The sequence below is a fragment of the Myotis daubentonii genome, chromosome 1, assembly GCF_963259705.1.
Source record: "Myotis daubentonii chromosome 1, mMyoDau2.1, whole genome shotgun sequence".
Classification (NCBI taxonomy): domain Eukaryota; kingdom Metazoa; phylum Chordata; class Mammalia; order Chiroptera; family Vespertilionidae; genus Myotis; species Myotis daubentonii.
The window spans coordinates 74,993,943-75,013,815 of NC_081840.1; the positions used below are offsets into that span (position 1 = coordinate 74,993,943).

The 19,873-nt window shown below is 46.1% G+C and overlaps 3 protein-coding genes across 9 annotated transcripts; 1 reads left to right on the forward strand and 2 right to left on the reverse strand.

Moving 5' to 3' along the window:
• Positions 1 to 798: 798 nt before the first annotated feature.
• OSGEP (O-sialoglycoprotein endopeptidase) lies at positions 799 to 9,575 on the reverse strand. The gene is made up of 11 exons (XM_059705906.1): positions 9,293 to 9,575; positions 6,742 to 6,861; positions 6,400 to 6,575; positions 4,166 to 4,261; positions 3,982 to 4,031; positions 3,776 to 3,854; positions 1,798 to 1,863; positions 1,624 to 1,714; positions 1,321 to 1,396; positions 1,131 to 1,229; positions 799 to 978 (listed from the first exon to the last, which is right to left on the reverse strand). Exons 1-11 carry the CDS (start codon positions 9,405 to 9,407, stop codon positions 939 to 941), a joined length of 1,008 nt encoding a protein of 335 aa, XP_059561889.1. The 5' UTR covers positions 9,408 to 9,575; the 3' UTR covers positions 799 to 938.
• Positions 9,576 to 9,866: 291 nt separating this feature from the next.
• APEX1 (apurinic/apyrimidinic endodeoxyribonuclease 1) lies at positions 9,867 to 12,790 on the forward strand. Of its 6 annotated transcripts, none has more exons than XM_059705919.1 (5): positions 9,867 to 10,004; positions 10,276 to 10,395; positions 10,605 to 10,798; positions 11,651 to 11,843; positions 12,023 to 12,790. In XM_059705919.1, the coding sequence occupies exons 2-5, from the start codon at positions 10,338 to 10,340 to the stop codon at positions 12,538 to 12,540; spliced, it is 963 nt and encodes a 320-aa protein (XP_059561902.1). In that variant the 5' UTR covers positions 9,867 to 10,004; positions 10,276 to 10,337; the 3' UTR covers positions 12,541 to 12,790. The 6 variants fall into 6 exon arrangements, with proteins under 6 accessions (XP_059561902.1, XP_059561950.1, XP_059561921.1 ...); XM_059705967.1 differs by having other exon boundaries at positions 9,886 to 10,004; positions 10,304 to 10,395; XM_059705938.1 differs by having other exon boundaries at positions 9,896 to 10,004; positions 10,281 to 10,395.
• Positions 12,791 to 12,881: 91 nt separating this feature from the next.
• On the reverse strand, positions 12,882 to 17,157 carry PIP4P1 (phosphatidylinositol-4,5-bisphosphate 4-phosphatase 1). Of its 2 annotated transcripts, none has more exons than XM_059705977.1 (7): positions 16,846 to 17,157; positions 16,334 to 16,524; positions 15,850 to 15,956; positions 15,087 to 15,192; positions 14,853 to 14,905; positions 14,659 to 14,749; positions 12,882 to 13,711 (listed from the first exon to the last, which is right to left on the reverse strand). In XM_059705977.1, the coding sequence occupies exons 1-7, from the start codon at positions 17,006 to 17,008 to the stop codon at positions 13,568 to 13,570; spliced, it is 855 nt and encodes a 284-aa protein (XP_059561960.1). In that variant the 5' UTR covers positions 17,009 to 17,157; the 3' UTR covers positions 12,882 to 13,567. The 2 variants fall into 2 exon arrangements, with proteins under 2 accessions (XP_059561960.1, XP_059561968.1); XM_059705985.1 differs by having other exon boundaries at positions 16,867 to 17,156.
• Between the last annotated feature and the right edge of the window lie 2,716 nt (positions 17,158 to 19,873).

Sequence of the window (19,873 nt, forward strand, 5' to 3'; positions counted from 1 at the left end):
AGAGGGAATTTTGTTAGTAACTGGCTATTAGGTGAAAAGAGCACAAAAGGATTCCAGAAGTTAGTAGAGGAAGGTAGATGGGGACAAAAAAGAGGGTGAAGAGTAATAGTTATTAGTCTAAAAGATGAGAGATGACTCGGTAGTTTGGGACTTCTTATGGTGAGTGACATAAACAAGATAAAGGGCATGACGATATTAATTCTCACAAGATTTGTGTACCTGGGGCCCCCCTTCAAGCCTGCATGTAGGAGTGACATTTTATTCATTTTTTTATCTTTACCAGAGAATATGTTTTCATTGATTTTAGAGAGAGAGAAAGGGAGAGAAACATTGATCAGTTGCCTCCTGTACCAGGGATCGAACCAACAACCTAGGTATGTGCCCTGACAGGGAATCGAGCCCACATGTAACCTTTGTGTATAGGATGGCACTCCAAACAACTGAGCCACTTGGCCAGGGCAGGACAGTTTTATTCTTGAGTTATAAATTAGTATGCAATTAGACCTGGCTCCAGGCTATTTTGAAGGAAGTCCTGAGCACCTATTTCAAAGAATTTAAATGAGACGATGAATGTAAAGCAGTTAGCACAAGGCCTGAAACTAAAATATTAGTTATGATACCACTACTAAGGGGATGTTAGAAGGGGGCCTAAGCTATCCCCTCAATCTTTGCTTCAGAGTAGCAACCCCCAAGGCTATGCTGCTCTGATTTGCCTCCTTATCCATTCACACCACCACCAACAATTTATTCAGTGCCATCTCCATATTGTTCCTCAAAAACACAAGCCGATTACCAACATACAAAACCAAAAATATTTTATTGCTGAGTCACCTTGAGATTCAAATGATGGGGAGTCCATAGCCTGGCCAGGACTCCCATCAGGATAGAAATAATGGGCTCCACTTAGGGCACTATTTACTCGGATCCTGTTGACCCTGTCAGTCCCTCCAGGTGACTTCTACTTCATCTGTCCGATACCTGTGAAAAATAGGAAAAACTTGGTGGATGGCTATCCTTTAACATCTTCCATTCTTCTCTGCTCTCATGGTTCTGGACCCTCTGATGTGCTGATTTTTGCCGACCTCCCATTTAATACTATCTACCCTCACCCTCTCCAAGGGGGTACTTACCTCTGTGTGACCCCAGATTCACTGAGGGGAGTCCTGTGTCCTGCCCGAAACATCTCCCAGCCAGCCTGAGCTATCATGGCTCCATTGTCAATGCAGAATCTGGGAAGGAAAAAGAAATGAAATTTGGGATCTGAAAGTAGAAAACTACAGTAATTGGAGAAAAAAGTCAAGAAAGCACAAGGCCCTTTACCTCTCATCTGTGGCAAAAAGCCGGGCTCCACGTTCCTGGCACATTGTCTCCATCATTTCCTGTAGCCTCATATTACCTATGACGAGGTGGTGGGTAGGGTTAACTTAGTTTAGCCATTTCTCCAGGCTAGCTGTATGCCGCATGTGCATTTAATTAGGAAAGTGACGTACGGGTCCTAGGGGGCAAGGATTGGGAAGCATAGGATAAGAAATAAAGCTGGTAATTTCCCCAAACCCTCAGATTTAAACTATCAGGAGGAAGATGCACATGCCCAAGAATAGGAAAGAGCCCAATGATACATACACCCTACACCTCCTACGATGAGGGCCTCCTGGGAGCCACAATGTGCCATGGCCCGCTCTGTGATCTCTACCAGCATTGCAAACACAGTTTCCTGAGGGGGACAGACAAGGGGAAAACATCAGAGGGAATCCCAACTTAGCCCCAGCTTTCTGTCCCAGCTTTTCACTCCATTACCTGCAGGGAGAAACACAGATCCTCAGGAGTACACTCGCCTGTAGCCAGCATCCGCTGGGCTACATCCTACAATTAAAGGGGGAAAAAGAACTCATAAAACTCAACACCAAACAAACAACACAACCAAAAAGTTGGCGGAGGACCTGAATACACACTTCTGCCACGATGACATACGAATAGCCAACAGGCATATGAAAAGATGTTCAACCTCACTGGCAATTAGGGAAATGCAAATCAAAGCCACAATGAGATACCACCTCACACCTGTCAGAGTGGCCATTATCAATAAGACAAGCAGTAACAAGTGATGGAGAGGTTGTGGAAAAAAGGGAACCCTCATTCACTGCTGGTGGGAATGCAGACTTGTACAACCACTATGGAAAGCAGTCTGGTGATTCCTTAAAAAATTAAGGATAGAGCTACCATATGACCCAGCAATCCCTCTACTGTGTATATACCCGAAAAACTCAAAATCATGTATTCACAAAGATATATGCAACCCTATGTTCATTGAAGCATTATTCATGGTGGTCAAGATATGGAAACAACCAAAGAGCAAAGAAAACTGGATAAAGAAGATGTGGTACATATACACATGGAATACTACACAGTCATAAGAAAGAATGAAATGCTGCCATGTGCAACAACATAGATGGACCTTGAGAATATTATGCTGGACCTGGAGAGCATTATGCTAAGCGAAATAAGTCAGTTGGAGAAAGATAAATATCACATGATCTCACTCATTTGTGGAATATAATGAACAACATAAACTGATGAACAAAAACAGATCCAGAGACAGAGAAGCATCGATCAGACCGTCAAACCTCAGGCAGGGGAGCGTGGGGTTAAGAAGGAGAGACCAACCAAAGGACTGTATGCATGCATATAAGCCTAACCAATGGACACAGACACCAGGGTGGTAAGGGCATGAGCGGGGGGCGGGGGGAGCAATGGGAGGATAAGGACACATATGTAATACCTTAATTAATAAAGAAAATTTAAAAAATAGTTTAAAGAAAGATAAAAAAAAAATAAGTCAGAAAAAGCTAAGAACTATATGATTTCACTCATATGTGGGATATAAAACTCAAACTTGTGCACACAAACAGCAGTGTGGTGGTTGCCAGGGGGAGGGGAAGGGGAGGAGAGAAAAGGGTCCTAATATATGGTGACAGAAGGTTTGACCTTGGGTGCTGGGCTAACAGTGCAAAATACAGATTTTTGTAACATAGAAAGCCACACCTGAAACTTATATGATCATGTCGACCAATAAATTTAATTAGGGAAAAAAATGGTGGAGAAACAGATAAAACAATGAACAGTAGTCTGGCAGATGCCCTGAGAATAACAATTCGTGCACTTGGAGGATCACCAGGTTTCACCACAATTCAACTGACCACACACTTTGTCCTTCATTGGCACCAAACTACAGAATGGGCTGCATTCATTCAAGATCCAATAATTATGAATACCTGCCCTGGCACCACTCCCTACCCCTCCCATACCCTGCTGCATTTCTCTTCATCACACTTACCACTATGCAGCCCTTTATATTTTATTGTTTTCCCCTCTTTATTCCTTTTTTGTTTTGTTCCTTTATCCATCTCCTGTTAGAATGCAAGCTCTGACCACTAGGGGGAAGACACTCCAACCGGTAAGTTAGCTTGCTGCTGGGGTCCGGCCAATGGGGACTGGGTTGAGAGGGCCAGACACACCCTGGAGCCCTCCCTGGGTCCCATCTGCACGATCCGACTGGGCGAGATGGCTCCGATCACCCGCCAGGCTGAGGGATCACATCCATGCATGAATCCGTGCACAGGGCCTCTAGTTCAATAAATATTTGCTGAATGAATTTATTCAGCATCAAATATGGGCCAGTACTATGCTATATGCAGGAAATACAATGGTGAGAAAAACACATACGCTTTATTAAAAAGCATGCAAGTGCCCATCTTCTCACCTCTTCCACACTCACCTCAATGAAAGACAGGATCCCTGAGAATGAGACGTCCATTCCTTTTACAGTGTATGGCAGATCAACTAGCTTCTTGCCTCTATGTGGGAGTACATGGGTCAGCTGGCTGCTCACCCTCTGAAGCCCCTCCCAAACCTCATTAATGTATATATAAGAAAATGCCAGAAACCCCACCAGCCAGCCTCCTTCCACCTTATGCCCCTTACCGCTTTGCCATCTGCTCAATGTTGTAGCCTGGACTTGGGTCATTGGAAATCTAGCAGATAAAAAAGACGATGCAGTCAGATATCCAGGAAGCATAAGAAGTGAATTTACTACTTTCTCCCTCCATTTCCATGGCTCCCCCAAAAGTCATCCACATCTTATGTTCTCTGCAGCCCGATGGCTTACCTTCAGCACTCGAGCAAAACGATCCAGACAATTACCCACAGCAATATCGATGGTTTCCCCAAAGATGCGGTAACGATGTTCTGAATATGCAATCACCTAAGGGTGATGAGGATGTCCATGAAAACCTCAAGTCTGTAAAGAGGAGTAGTTGGCTTTGGGGAAGAATACAGCAGAGAAGGATCAACATGGCCACTAGAGCGTCCAATAAGAAATAGAAAGTGCTTTGCCAAACCCTGAGTGGATATTTTTTGCAGCTCTTATCTGAGAAGAAGCTCACATATACCTTGAATATTCCCAGTGCAGATTCCTAATCTATAAAAGATGATCAGGGCAGAAGCAAACTGTTACTTCAAATACATTTTTCTAGCTTGGAGATTCCTGACATATCCCTTAAAAGCAGTCTTGACAGGGGACAGACTAAGGAACAGGCTTTCCTGCTTAAGACAGGGAACCAGAGTCCTTTTAGAGCAGGGGTCCTCAAACTTTTTAAACAGGGGGCCCTGAGACCGTTGGAGGGCCGGACTATAGTTAAAAAAAAAAACAAAAACTATGAACAAATTCCTATGCACACTGCACATATCTTATTTTGAAGTAAAAAAAACAAAACAGGAACACATACAATATTTGTATTTGCATGTGGCCCGCGGGCCGTAGTTTGAGGACCCCTGTTTTAGAGTATCCTATCAGAGCAGTACTATTTGTAAACATGAGAAGAGGTAGTGGTAAAAACAAAACAAAACAAAACAAAAAAAGCCCTCAAAAATCCCATATTGGGTCAGGTTGATGGCTGATCCAACTTAACCCTGGCAATCAACTATGTCCATTCTTCCTATGTGGCCAACTTCTAGCACAGAAACATAGCACCCACTGACACATATGCTTCATATTTTTGGCAGTGAGTGTTTCCTAGGGACCAGAGAAGTCTCTCTCCCCCTGGTGCTGCTCAGGATTTCCTTGCACTCTGATGTAGATTTTACTCTGTCAAAAGGCTGGTGACAGCCTTGGCTGGGTGGCTCAGTTGGTTGCAGCGTCATCGCGTGCGGCAAAAGGTTGGGGGTTCAATTCCTGGTCAAGGCACATACCTAGGTTATGGGTTCGGTCCCCAGTGGAGATAACCGATTGATGTTTGTTTCTTTTTTTCTCTCTCCTCCCACTTCCTTCCCTCTCTAAAAATCAATAAAAACATATCCTCGGGTGAAGGTGAAAAAGAAAAAAAAAAGGCTAGTGACAAAAGGGGAAGGAAATTTTCCTGCCTCTGTTCTTCTTCCTTTTTTGTTACTCCTCACCCGAGGATAGTTTTCCATTTTTAAAAACTTTTTTTAGAGAGAGTGAAAGGGAGGGGGAGACACACACAGAGAGACATATCGATTAGCTGCCTCCTGCACCTAACCTGATCAGGGTCAGGGATTGAGCCTGCAACAGAAGTATGTGCCTTTGACCAGGAAATGAACCCTAAGCCTCTTAAGTCTTGTAAGCCTCCATTGCTACTTTCCAATTCCCTAACCTTGCATATCATCCTTCAGGCCTTAAACAGCTACGTGCCCTCGAACTGTTAAAGTTCTCACATTATTTTCGTGAGAATGTGTGCTTCATCTTTAATAACTATTTCACACAATGAAGTTTTAGAACATAACCCTTTCATAGGCTGGGGACAATGACTATTTCTGACAATAACTCCATCAGATGTTCTTTGGGGAAAAAAATTGGAGTTCTCCAATCCCAACCTAAAAAGGTCTTATAAAGCATCCCAAACAACCATGACTTCCCTTATAAACTTAAAATATCTTCAACCATTTATAAAGTTTTTTAAAAATTACTTATATTTTTACACCCTTAAAATAACTTCTATATATTTCTACCAGTAATGCAAACAAAACACATAATTGTCATAGAGAAACAAATCATGTAGTGCCCTTTAGTTTTAATTACTAAGATCTGTACAAAAATTAGCTTCAGAATAATAACATTGAAAATCCTTTGAGGGCTTCAATCCTTACCATTCTTTCATTTCCCAAGGAAATTCCTTATCTGTGTACATAAAAGTAATTTTATTCTGATTATCCTGCCCAAATCTGCAGTGTTACAAACTGTATTGTGGATTCTCTAGTGTGCCACAGTTTAGGTTCAAACGAGCCCAGCTTTGTTCTTGCAGTCCCTGCCACTCAGGTAGAGCATGAAAGGTGCTGGTATAGTTCCTCAGAAATTAAGAAGAAATGGTGGAGTATTCTAAATACCTGTGTATTTCCTCCACTGACATACAGCACAGTTGGGCTGGTGGCTCCAGTGATGAGGCGGCCCATTTCAATGTGGCCTATACAGTGGTTCACTCCTAGCAATGGCTTATTCCACAACTGGGCCACAGTGCGGGCCACAACAGCCACAGAAACCAGTGGGGCACCCATGCCAGGGCCTAGGGAGATTGAAATGGGAGATACAATCCTTTAGAGATTGAGGAAGCAGGAAATATGAGCGATAGGGCTGAGGTAGTGATGGTAGCAGAGGCAAACTGCAGGCTGTTTTGACATAGCCAAGTTCTAGGTATATTCTTCCATTGCCCACCACTCATCCCACCATACCTTTGGTGTAGGCAATGCAGTCAATATCCTGAGAGGTTAAGCCAGCCTCTGTTAGTGCCTCCTGCAGCAAGTCCAGAACGACAGCTCGGTGGTGCCTGGCAGTATCACCTGGAAGAAATCCTAGGAGAAGAACAGAAGGCAGAGATAATAGGGGGTTTTGGTAGAAAAGGTAGACAGCATAAAAAAAAAAAAAAGAAAGAAAGAAAAGGTAGACAGCACTCCAAGACAGGCGATTTAGTAGTAGGATGAGTCCCTTTCACTCTCCTCAAGCATCCTGTCTTCCAGGTGCTCAGATATACTATTGCCAGTCTGTTGGGCTACCATGGTCGGCAAACCGGCTCGCGAGCCACATGCGGCTCTTTGGCCCCTTGAGTGTGGCTCTTCCTAAGCCTTAGGAGTACCCTAATTAAGTTAATAACAATGTACCTACCTATATAGTTTAAGTTTAAAAAATTTGGCTCTCAAAAGAAATTTCAATCGTTGTACTGTTGATATTTGGCTCCGTTGACTAATGAGTTTGCCGCCCAATGGCTCATGACCACCCCTGCAAAATGCCCTTCTTCATACCCAACTTCTTCTCAGCCTTTAGGATTCAATCCAAGTGACACCTACTTCATATCCTTTGGTGATCTCTGTGACCCTACAAACCCTGTGCATGATCACAATATTGTATTTAACCATGCCCAGTATTTTCATCATGAGCCTGTTTACTGTAACATCTTTGCCACAAGCATTTCCTCTACAAACATTTTCGCAGCACAACTACTTGGCCTTAAGGCAATTGCACAGTAAAAGATAAAATAATGGAAAATAATCGAGGGGCACTGAAACATGAAAAACTAATAATTAAAAACACTTTATTGTAAAAAATAAAAATACACTGTCTTCTAAGTCTTTTGTTAACAGTATTATACTTTTTTTTTCCTGCTTGTTGATTTTATCTCCTTCTTTGGCATCACATTTTTCTGTTTTCGCTATAATTCTTCCTTCATTAAGAGAGGTATCAGTTTCAGCTAAAGAAATCAGTAATTTATTAAAAAAATATATTTTTATTGCTTTCAGAGAGGAAGGGAGAGGGACAGAGAGACAGAAACATCACTGATGATGAGAGACTCATTGATCGGCTGCCTCCTGTATGCCCCCTACTGGGGGATCAAGCCTGCAACCCGGGATGTGCCCTTGACAGGAACTGAACCTGGGACCCTTCAGTCCACAGGCTGACGCTCTGTCCATTGAGCCAAACCGGTAACTAATGCTCCCGAAGACTGTTGTGAATTAGTAGCCGCCTCTTTTATATTTGCTATTGTTTGGTAAACTTTTGGTTTTGACGGGTGGGAGGGAAGATTGCTCACAAAGGAGTTGCAAACTGATAAATTATCATTTTCCAGTATAGTATGCAATCTGACTTTCACATAACTGTGCAATCTGGCTTATACAGTTATTATCCACTATTTGAAGATTACCATATCTACTCATCACTGTAGAGACCATTATGAGGACTATGATTTCTTTAATATAAAAATGGGAGTAACTGCAACAATTTCCTCAATGGAGAAATGAAATCAAACTGTCAACTAGCTGAAATACATTAAGTCTGCCAAATGTTAACCAAACTGTCAACCAGTTATTTTATCTTTTATAGTGAAATTGCCTTAAGGTCAATGGGTTGTGCAGTGACAATGTTTGTGGCAAAAAGACTTAGAACTGCATGTAACAATTATAGCATTATGATTACCTGTAGTTTCCCCAGTTCAACTGTGAGCGTCTCCCAACATTAGCCCTTTAATTCATCTTTGCATTCCCGTTGCTAAAATGCCTAGAACAGTGAGTGCTAAACATACATATATTTCTAATGAGTAACCTGTCACAACATCAGCTGCTCAGGGAGCCTTTGTGGGTACACACAAGTCAGCCGCTCTCTCCTACACATATACAGGTGATTTGGGAGCGGGTAGGCATGATATAACATCATAACTTACAAATAATATTTATTAAAAGTTGTAATGTGACAGGCACTTTGATTCTCAAGACCCCTCGATGCAGGCATTATTCCCATTTTAAGAGGAAAGAATTCCCAAAACACATACTGACCATGAATATTGTAAAGCCAGCCAGTTCTGTCTGACACCGAAACTGGGAGTCTTTACACTCATTCTGGAACTTATTATTATATCTATACTAGTATGTTATACTATTTATCATACTGTAAAGTGCTGTTTACGTGCCGATGTCCATAGCAGGCTCATCACATCTGCTTTCGTATGCAACTATTTTTGTACCCAACAGCCAGCCGACTGACAATTAGCACCTAAAAGGCACTCACTAAAAGCTGAAGGAACCCTGAAGCTCCAGGGACAAGTGCCTGCGACTCATAGCCATCAGCTTCGTGACGTTAAGAAACGTCACATCATCTCAGAGCCTCGAATCAAAAACCCTACGAGGGGACAATGCGCTCCACGCCCCGCTTCGCTAGCGTTTAGGACCTTCAGGAGGAGGGAACACGATGGTGGGCGGGGCAGCGCGCGGCCGGCTCTTTAGGTTCCCGACTCACCCGTGCCCGGGGGCGTGACGTAAGTGCGCCGCGGGTTCGCCAGCACCGCGCCGTCCCGCACCACTCCCACGCCGATCTTGTTGGCGCTGCCTTCAAAACCCAGCACGGTGGGCATGGCCGAAGCGGGGAGAACACACCGCAGGACCCTACCTAACACTGCGGCCGCGGCAGCCTCGCCGCTCCGTGCGCAGAGGAAGGAGCCCGCAGCAGCTCAGCGGCCGAACGCACACGGACGGGCACTAACAACTCCGCTCGCCGCGCCGTCCCGCCCCCGTCGTCACGGCGACCCGTCAAGGCCCCTTCAGGAACCTGTCCTGCTAACTGCCGGGGACGCTGAGCCGGCATCCGCTCCGGGCACGCCTACCCGCTGCTTTGCCGCTCTCCGGGGGTCCAGCCCAGCCTTCTCCACTGATTGATTTTCTCTCTTGCGCAGCGCTGGGCCCTCCGGTCGGGGCGGCAGGAGGAGTCGTGCAGCGGGCACACGGATAAACAGCCCGAGAATGGAGGGCTGGGGCCTTAGTCCCCTGGAGACGTCGGAGAAGGGCGGGCCTGGGTCCTCCGTCACGTGGTGCCAGACGGACTAATCGCCGGCATTGCTGCGCTACGCGGTGAGGCCCCAGGTCACGTGACCATGCCAGTTACCCACGTGGGGGCACGGCGTGCTCCATTCTTTGTGCTCGGGTAGGAAGGATCCTGGCGGCAACTTGAGCAGGTCAGATACCGGGTTGCTGTTCTTTCGCCCATCAGAAGGGCTTTTCTGGACGTCTGATCGGCTGGCGTAAGCCGGGACCATTGACTAAGGCCCTCGATTGGCCGATAGAGGGTCTCGTAGGAGGGTCCATAGGTCGCTGTGGAAGGATCTAGTGTTGTGGGTGAGGGGCTATGGCGCAAGGAGGCGGGGAAGGGATTCTGAGATAACGCCCGCTCTCGGGAGGAGCCTTTCCCCAGCTTTAGCTGCCTTCACCATTTATTTGCATCGTTAGGCAAGGCGGTGAAAATACTGCTCCGCAGGGCGACGTGGTGCAGGAGGGCGTGCGTTTCAGTGATGCCGAAGCGTGGGAAAAAGGGAGCAGTGGCTGAAGACGGGGAAGAGCCCAAGATTGGTAAGAGAGTGAAATGAACCCCTCTCCCTGGAGGCTGTGATGGTGGTGCTTCTAATATATCCGATAAACGGGAAGTACGGACCGACGCACCACATTTTTGCAGTTTGAAGAACTCGCGGCAACTGCAGGCTCTCAGCGGGCCTATAGTTAACCCCGGATGAAAGTTGGTTACCGCCAACTTTTATCACTACGTATTACTTATTTTGTAGAACCAGAGGCCAAGAAGCGTAAGGCGGGAGCAGGAGCAAAGAAAAATGACAAAGAGGCAGCAGGAGAGGGGTCAGTCCTGTATGAGGACCCCCCAGATCAGAAAACCTCGCCCAGTGGCAAATCAGCCACCCTCAAGATCTGCTCCTGGAATGTGGATGGGCTCCGAGCCTGGATTAAGAAGAAAGGACTAGATGTGAGTGGAAATCAAGGAGGGGAAAGAGACAGTCTTTAGTATTGAATGATCTGGGGGTGTAAGTACCTTTTCCCATTTTAGTACCCACCATGCAGGTTTATTTTTTTTAATAGGTTTTTGTGTGTGTGTGGGGGGGGGGGAGAGGTATAAGGAGGGGCTGCACCAAGTCATACCAACCATTTCCTGCCTATCCATTCCATTGCCTTAAACGTTTAATGTCTTCATCTCTTCCCCAGCATATTGAAAAAAATCTTACTGGACTTGCTCCATTTTTATCTCCAGCGTATTTCGTTTTTAAATAACTAGTGCTTACACAATGCAATTCACAGATGCTATATTATATAATTGTACTATTGAAACATCTTATTGGCCAATATTACCTCAATAAATTTTAAAAACTAAAGTAACTAATGCTTAAAAAATCTTAGCTAGCCACTCCCTATAGAAAAAACACTATCTCCACAGGGTTGCATGTAAGCCTTCTTCCATTAGTTACCAGTTATCTAATTGCTTATTGTACTACCAGTGGTCGGCAAACTCATTAGTCAACAGAGCCAAATATCAACAGTACTTCTTCAAAATAGACTCACCCAGGCGGAAAACCGACTTCTGTGAATGGGCCATGAAGTTTCAATCGCACTGTCCGTGCGCGCCTGCACGTGGTATTTTGTGGAAGAGCCACACTCAAGGGGCCAAAGGGCTGCATGTGGCTCCTGAGCCGCAGTTTGCCGACCACGGTGCTAAACTCCTTGATGCATAGGGACCCTACCTCCTGTTTCTCTCTAGTACTTAGCAGATTCAATAAATATCTGCTGTATTGATACTATCTTTTATACCTTTCATTTTATTCAGTGGGTAAAGGAAGAAGCCCCAGATATCCTGTGCTTGCAAGAGACCAAATGTTCAGAGAATAAACTACCAGCTGAACTTCAAGAGCTGCCTGGACTGTCCCATCAGTACTGGTCTGCTCCTTCAGACAAGGAAGGGTACAGTGGTGTGGGCCTTCTCTCTCGCCAGTGCCCACTCAAGGTCTCATATGGCATTGGTGAGAGCCTACTGATTCCTAACGCCTGTGCGCTTTCAAACTAATTACTAATACCCCACTCCAGCCCCAATTCTTGATTCCTTTATTCTCTACTTTCCCTTTGCTTATTTATACTTTCATTTTAAAAAAAAAAGTTTCCCCTTATGCTTTTCTGTACTGATACTGTTTCATTTCTCCAGGCGAGGAGGAACATGATCAGGAAGGCCGAGTGATTGTGGCTGAATATGACGCATTTGTGCTGGTAACAGCCTATGTACCTAACGCAGGCCGAGGTCTGGTGCGCCTGGAGTACCGACAGCGCTGGGACGAAGCCTTTCGCAAGTTCCTGAAGGACTTGGCTTCCCGCAAGCCCCTTGTGCTGTGTGGGGACCTCAATGTGGCTCATGAAGAGATTGACCTTCGCAACCCCAAGGGAAACAAAAAGAATGCTGGCTTCACCCCACAAGAGCGGCAAGGCTTTGGGGAGTTGCTGCAGGCTGTGCCACTGGCTGATAGTTTCCGGCACCTCTACCCCAACACCGCTTATGCCTATACCTTTTGGACCTATATGATGAATGCTCGATCTAAAAACGTTGGTTGGCGCCTTGATTACTTTCTGGTGTCTCATTCCCTGTTACCTGCTTTGTGTGACAGCAAGATCCGTTCCAAGGCTTTGGGCAGTGACCACTGTCCCATCACCCTATACCTAGCACTGTGATACTTCCCCCAAATCATTTTAAGCCTGGGAAATAAGCCCCTAAATTAGCTTTAAAACTTCTTTGCTTTCAAGAGAATTCTGCACCCTGTTACCCTTCAGCCGGGCTCCTAGTGACAGATGGGCTTCCTTTAAGCCCAAGGCTTTGTTTTTTCGGTGTGGAGGGCTTTTTCTTCCTTTTTTTTTTACATTAAACAAGCTACTGATGACTTCCTTTGAACTGTCCATGTGAAAATAAAGAGCCATAGTTTCAGCCTTGCTGTCTTTGTATTCTACCCCTCTGTGGAGCTACAAATTCCCCTCCTCATTTTTGTCTTACATACAGATTAACAATTAGAAAAGGGCAGAGTCATGACCTTATTTATTTACAAGCACAGGATGAGTCCTTAACCTCCCCCAACACAGCAACCCTACCTAGCCCAGTGATATACTACTGCTGGGGGATAAGGTTGGCAGGAGGGATTAAGGGTAACACAGGACTAGGGGAACATACCCCATATTAAATAGTTATATACACATCAGTTCCTGTGGTTCTGTACAAAGCAGCGGTTAGCCCCACCCCCACAGGACATGGAATGGGGAGAGAGGAGACTGGGGACTGAGGCCAGAGCCAGTCCCTGGTGAAGTGCAATAGCAGCAAGGTCCTAATGGTGCACAAGAGGGAGGGAAACCCCCAGGGCAACCCACCCAACCCTGCCCTGGAATGTAGAAGGGACAGGAATGGCTCAGGGAACATACAGGAAGGACAAGGCTAGACCATCTCTTTAAGATCCAGGTTTAGGAGCAACATTTCCCCTACTTCACCCTAAGTACAGCAATCTGGGAGGAAAGCAGATGGCCTGCAGCAGTCTTATCTACTCCTCCAAACTTAGGTGAGGGCCTGGTTCCTTCCTACTCCCCAGGGAAAAGGAAGGCAGCTGCTTGGCTCCTCTTAGAGAAGCCCAAGGGAGCCTTTTGTCTTGGCTCCCTTTGTAGTGTCACTGTCCCCACCAGGGAGGGGCCAGGCACAGTCTGTGGGTCATCCTGTGGCTCAGGAGAAGTTCTGGACAGGGTGGCTGACCTTCATACAGGCCCAATAGAGGGCCCGCCCTAAACACAGAACAGCCAACAGGATGGCAAATGCCCAGGCTGCATAGATGCCTCCATATCGCCGTGCTTGCTTCCATGTCCCAAACTGACAAAGAAAAAGAAAGAATGATGGGGTTACTGTGACCTCTCACCACCTTCTAGCAGCCCTAATAACAGTAACAAGCTTCAATCCCTGTTCCCTATCCATGTGCAGCCACCTTCAGGGACCTGCTTAAGGGCCCAGTTCAGTTTCCTTCCCCTAGGCAGGAATATACTCACACAATCCCAAACATCTGTCAGTTTTTCTTAATGTCTTACAATTGCACTAGGTTTCCTAAATAGCAACGTCTAACTTAAGCCACTTCTCCACTGACCTATTCTCTGCATAAAGAAGATGGCTGGCCCGGCCAGTGTGGCTCAGTGGTTGAGCACTGTCCTATGAACCAGGAGGTCACGGTTCAATTCCTGGTCAGGGTACATGCCCGGGAGATTGTGGGCTCAATCCCTAGTGTGGGGTGTGCAAGAGACAGCTGCTGATTGATGATTTTCTCTCATTACTGATGTTTCTATCTCTCCCTCTCTCTGAAATCAATGAAAATATATTTTAAAAAAAGAAGATGGCTGTTCTTTACTCCCATAGTAACAAGGACGACTATTATTCAGTCAACTCAACTTCAGCTCATCTATACATTAAAACACAAACACAACACCCTTGATTTCTTTCCTTTTTTTTTTTAGGTTAGCCATACCCAAATCTTAGCCTACAGCAGTGATGGCGAACCTATGACACGTGTGTCAGAGGTGACACGTGAACTCATTTTTTTTGGTTGATTTTTCTTTGTTAAATGGCATTTAAATATATAAAATAAATATCAAAAATATAAATCTTTGTTTTACTATGGTTGCAAAGATCAAAAAATTTCTATATGTGACACGGCACCAGAGTTAAGTTAGGGTTTTTCAAAATGCTGACACGCCGAGCTCAAAAGGTTCGCCATTACTGGCCTACAGAGATGAGGCTAAAGAATAAAAGGGGTTGGATCAGTTACTCACAGCAAGGCCAGTGGCAGTGACTGCCAAGAGTAAACCAAGCAAGAAGCAGCAGACACATCTCTTTCGTGGATATCTGCGTCCAATTGATGATCTGTGGGGAGGCAAACAGAAATGGATGTTTGAAATGTTCCTGTAATTTTTACTCTACCCCTTACCCGATTACCAGCTCAAGGATGCCATTCATAATCACTTACACTTTCCTGCAGTGAGGACAACGGGCCAAGGTTCGGTCTGTGAACTCTGTCCACTATGGAGAAAAAAGGGAGAAACCAATTAATAGTATAAGGTCATCTATTTTGAGAGACCTAGGGCAGGGGAGGGTGGGAAATGGGTTCTCACGGAACAGGATTCATTATCATAAGTCAGAAACACATTCATGATTCCTCCTGGAAGGTTTTCCCCCAGGACTTCCCAGGACCCCTCCTCACCAGAAAAGTATTCTTGCAATGTCCACAGATGACCCTGACACCCACGGGCTGAGGTTCCGGACTTAGAGGTCCTGGGTGCACAGGCCCCAGATTAATGATTCTTTTGCTGTACAAGAAAAAGAAGTGTTTGAAAAGTTTTTAATCCTAAGGACCCCTCCTTCATACTACACCCCACTCCCTGCCTCACTATGGTCCTCTACTTCTCTGTAGACTTAACATACTCTGCTCCTCAATGCTACCCCAGAGAGTCCTTGAAGAAGAGCACTGCTTTAACTACAGGCCTCTAATTTCCCTTTTATCTCAGGATAACTGACCCAGTCCCCAAAACTCTCCATCTTCCTAAAGTACACCATTTCATCCCAATCTTTTTATTATGGGATGGGAAAGATGGCTACCACATTCTAGAGGCACAACAGTCCTTAGCCTTTTCTCCTTCTAAATCAGTGGTTCTCAACCTTCTGGCCCTTTAAATACAGTTCCTCTTGTTGTGACCCAACCATACAATTATTTTCGTTGCTACTTCATAACTGTAATGTTGCTACTGCTATGAATCGTAATGTAAATATCTGATATGCAGGATGGTCTTAGGCGACCGCTGTGAAAGGGTCGTTTGACCGCCAAAGGGGTCGCGACCCACAGGTTGAGAACCGCTGTTCTAAATAAACACCAGGCTCTCTCACCTTGACATTCCCTACAACCACTCATCCCTTCTGGGCTTTCCAGGTTTCCCCACTGATGCCCTTCCCCACCTGATGCCTCTTACCAGTAGGGTCGAGGACAGGCAATTCGCTGGGAAGTCACTTTGCAGATAAGGAGACAGTTACAGGGGCACCGAACATATTTCTTCCCTGGGGGTGCATTTTTGATTGGCTAGAGAATAATAGGAATATCAGTAAGCAAACCTCGAATCCCAATTCCTTTCATTTCCTCCAAAAACACCTTCTGGGGAGAGATCAGACAGATAAAAGTCTTAGCCAGGACTGCGAAACGAAAGAAAGGCATACAGCACAAGACTGGCAAATGAAACCTAGGCTTGAGTATCTGGGATAGGCATGAAGGTGAAGGATGCTAAGCGGCTTCTGGGAAAAGGGCTGCATGAGAGTCCTGGAACTGAAAGCTGGGTTTTATGAAGAGCGCTGGCTGAAGGTCAGGGTTTCTAGACTCTAGAATCAAGGGATCAGAAAAAGGATCCAGGAAACAGGGTATATTTATATTGTATTATATATGTATATATATGTATAACTCACGGTGGCTTCGTTGCAGACGCCACATTTGACTACATGCTGATGCATCTTGCCTTCCACGTTGATGAGAGACTGGCAGACTCGGCAGGTGATCATGGGGGCATTCCCACTGTCTGGGCTGGTCAGGGGTGAGTAGGGGGGTGGGTCATCCCCAGGCAACACGGCTGGGTGTCCCTCGGGGAACGGGGGAAATGCTGGGGAGGAAGGTAAAGACAAGGACTGGCATCACTTGCAGACACCACCATTGATGCTCCACGGGGTCAGGGATCGCTTTCTGGTCCTCAATCCTTCTGACCACACTCGGCGGGCTCCTTACACACCGCCCTGCAATCAGCTTCCTCAGAAATCCCTTCCGTTTTCCAAACCGGGTGGCGATCGGGCAGGAAGAAAACCTCGCCCTGTCACAAGTGCAACAGCTCCGCACCTGGCGCTGGGGCCCCGCCCTCCACCTGCGGCCCCGCCCCCTCCCGCCTGGCAGCCTACCCCCGGGAGCACGGCGGACCCACCCGGCTTACCCTGGGGTGGGACATGTTTACCGGCTCCGTAGGGTGGTGCTGAGGGGGTCAGGCCTCCCCCGGGCCCAGTCCCACTCCCGCCTGGCCCCGCTAATCCGTTGCCACCGGCGCCACCGTCGATGGGCTCGGAGAGCAGCGGGGATCGCTCTCCATCGGCCGCCATGGCCGACACCACCGCCTTCAGCTTCGGCCAAGGGTCCGGCTCCGGTCGCCGCAGCCACAGCCACCGCCGCTACCGGGTCCCCAGGGCGCCTGCGCGCCGCGCGCCCGGCTCGCACCGCAACCAGCGGCCTGCCCCGCCCTGGTCTGTCCCGCAGCACGTGATAGGCTCTCCCCGCCCCCGCCGGGTGATCATTCGTGGAAAGGAACCAATTCCTGGTCCTGTGGAGGCAGCTCTTCTCTACCATTGGGGAGCGTTGCAAAAACGTCAACGGTCACATGACCTTCCGAAAGGCCGCTGGGCCTGCAAAAGCTGCACGTGAGGAGAGGAGGAGCAAGCCATTGGCCGCGCGGCCCATCGCGCTACTTCCAGGCCAGCAGGTGGGGCGGGGCAGCGCCGACTCACTGGTCACGTGTCAGGAAGCCGCGAGTCCTCTGTTACGCGCCCAGAGCGGGGCATGATCATTGCTCCTCATTGGTCCAAAGACACCATTAAAAAGTTTTCTCCCTCTTTGCGGTTATGATTGGCATCCCATTGGCTGGAGGCTTCCATTCCCTCGTCCTGTGATCCTTGGGCGCAAGTTTATTGGCCCGAATTTCGCTCCAGAACCCGGAGGCGTGGCTCGAGGAACTGGCAGTGGAAAAGTGCGGAGCTTGGGATGTCTGCGCAGTTAGAGGAGGATCTGTAGACACTGAGCTCAAAGAAAACGTGTAAAAAGCCAGTGAAAGATGTACCACGAGGAAGTGATTGAAAATGTTAAAAGTGTAATCCCAGTCTTTCTTGGAGTCACGTCTGGAACCGGACGCAAGACTGGCTTCGCCTGGAAGCTGGTCTGCAGATTTCACCTTTCCCGCATCCCTAATTAAATTGTGAGAGTATCTTTTTTATGAGTCTGCATCTACCACTTAAAGGAGATCTCAAAGTTTTACTCAATTTTCTGAACCCTCAAGCCTAAACACGTCAGCATGGAAAGTTGTGTTTTTTTTTGTTTTTTTGTTTTTTTTTTTGCGTTAACCAATCAAGCCCAAGGTTATTTTCGTTTGGCAGAAGAGACAGTTTTGAGACTTTCTAATGTGTCAACTTTGCCCCCAGGCACCAGACTGCAGTGGAGGTTGCTCTGACAAGTATTGGAAAAGATCTTAAGTAACTCAGGCGTTTAAACATAGAGCCAATCCACCTACCTACTCTCCTGCTCTTCATATTCACCTATGTATACTTAACTTGCACAGCAGCTAAAACTTACAGGTGCTCTACTAAATGGGTACCCAGGCAAAGGTGAAATCTGTGGGTTTCCTCTTCCCTCCTTAGGGAAAGGGAACTTTTTTTTTTGTTTCAACTTTATTGGATGTTTCAGGGTGGAGCAGGGGCAGTCAAGGTGAATAGCTTTGTTATGCAAGGAATAGTTTAGGAGGATTTCCTTGATTATGTAAGGGTAAAGTGGGTAGGCTGTTATTCTGGAATTCAAAAGTGAGTCACTTCAGCGAATCGTTGTTTTATAATGTTAAGTAATATCCTTTAGTTAAGTCAGTACAGGATACGAAGGGCCCATTGTCATAGGAGAAGGTAGAACCAGGAAATCAAATGGAGATGGTTCCAGCTCCTGCTCTTGGAAAATATCTGATTGCTCCGAATGGGAATACTTTAGCTCAGGTCTATTAAATGCAGGGGTTCCCTGACTAAGAATAATGCTGGAATGGCCACTTTCCCCTGAAGAGCCCCTCAGATGAGGGTTCTATCTTACCCCTTCCCAGAAATCAAAACAGAACTCTGAGAGTCTATCAGTAACCTCCGAACTCAACCTTTGACGATAGTGCCCTGCCAGGCCCCTTCCCTAACTGCCTGTGGCCTTCATGGAAGCTTGAACCACACCTGGGTTCCCCACCCTACACCCCCAGCCCCAGGTCATAGCCCAAGTTGTGACTGCCCTATACAGGGAGGCAACAAGGAATTGAAAAAAAACAACTTTGAGGATGAAGACCAGTTTAGCTAGAAGCCTCTTCACTGAGCCTAATATTGAGGAAAATGCAGCCCTTTCCAGATGTTTAATAATAAAGGTGTTGTTGTCCCAGCCATTATAGCTGCTATAGGTGCTGAAGACTTCACCTGGGTTTTGAGGTTTAGAGGCAGCGTTTTCAAGTCAGCTTCTACTTAGAAGTAAATATCCACCCAGCAGTTTTGTCCCACAGACACTTAAAGAACCATAGGACCTCTGGATACAAAAATAGGCAAGGGGTTGTAGTTATAACTACATTATTCCCATTATTCTCTAGCCAATCAAGGGGACAGGCCAGTCTGCCACTTTTTCTGATGTTTGTAGCACATAGTTGCTCAAGTGTTCACTCTGGGGTTGAGTAGGTTTATTATTTGCATCTTGGTCACACATATTATAAAACCTATCCTTTTGTGACTCTTCCACCCTCACCAAAGCTTTACTTAAAGTTCATTTAAATCTAGTATTATGTGTATCAAAATGTGGGAGAGATGGAGGATTAGATACAGTACTACAGTACCAAGGATCCTCTAAGAATGAGTGAGTAGAATGGCGCTTTTTTGTAGTAGTAGTAGTAGTAGTAGTAGTAGTAGTAGTAATAGTAGTGGTAGTTTGGGCTCCTGTGGGTGAAATATAGGGATGTGGCTAGAGAAGTAAATGGAGAAGTAAATATTAACAAATAGAAAGAATGTTCTTTCTGACAGGTATGTGAGGCACTGAAGGAAAGGTATAATGGAATAATCCCTGAATATGTCATGTTATAGATCCCTTTTAATGCCAGACTAACCTTTTCATATAGGTGTGGGACAGGGTTAAGGGAAGAACAATGGCTGTCTAAATGCTCTCATGATGAAACTGCTTTATAATAAAGAACATAT

Coding starts and splice junctions, on each gene's coding strand:
- OSGEP (XM_059705906.1), bottom strand. CDS start 9,407: ATGCCCACCGTGCTGGGTTTTGAAGGCAGCGCCAACAAGATCGGCGTG. Junction 1,864..3,775: donor GGATCCTGTCTTTCATTGAG/GTGAGTGTGGAA, acceptor CTTTAATTGTAG/GATGTAGCCCAGCGGATGCT. Junction 1,715..1,797: donor ATCTGTGTTTCTCCCTGCAG/GTAATGGAGTGA, acceptor TGTCCCCCTCAG/GAAACTGTGTTTGCAATGCT.
- APEX1 (XM_059705919.1), top strand. CDS start 10,338: ATGCCGAAGCGTGGGAAAAAGGGAGCAGTGGCTGAAGACGGGGAAGAG. Junction 10,396..10,604: donor CGGGGAAGAGCCCAAGATTG/GTAAGAGAGTGA, acceptor CTTATTTTGTAG/AACCAGAGGCCAAGAAGCGT. Junction 11,844..12,022: donor CAAGGTCTCATATGGCATTG/GTGAGAGCCTAC, acceptor TCATTTCTCCAG/GCGAGGAGGAACATGATCAG.
- PIP4P1 (XM_059705977.1), bottom strand. CDS start 17,008: ATGGCGGCCGATGGAGAGCGATCCCCGCTGCTCTCCGAGCCCATCGAC. Junction 14,750..14,852: donor TGTCCTCACTGCAGGAAAGT/GTAAGTGATTAT, acceptor GCCTCCCCACAG/ATCATCAATTGGACGCAGAT. Junction 13,712..14,658: donor TCACTGCCACTGGCCTTGCT/GTGAGTAACTGA, acceptor TTTCTTTGTCAG/TTTGGGACATGGAAGCAAGC.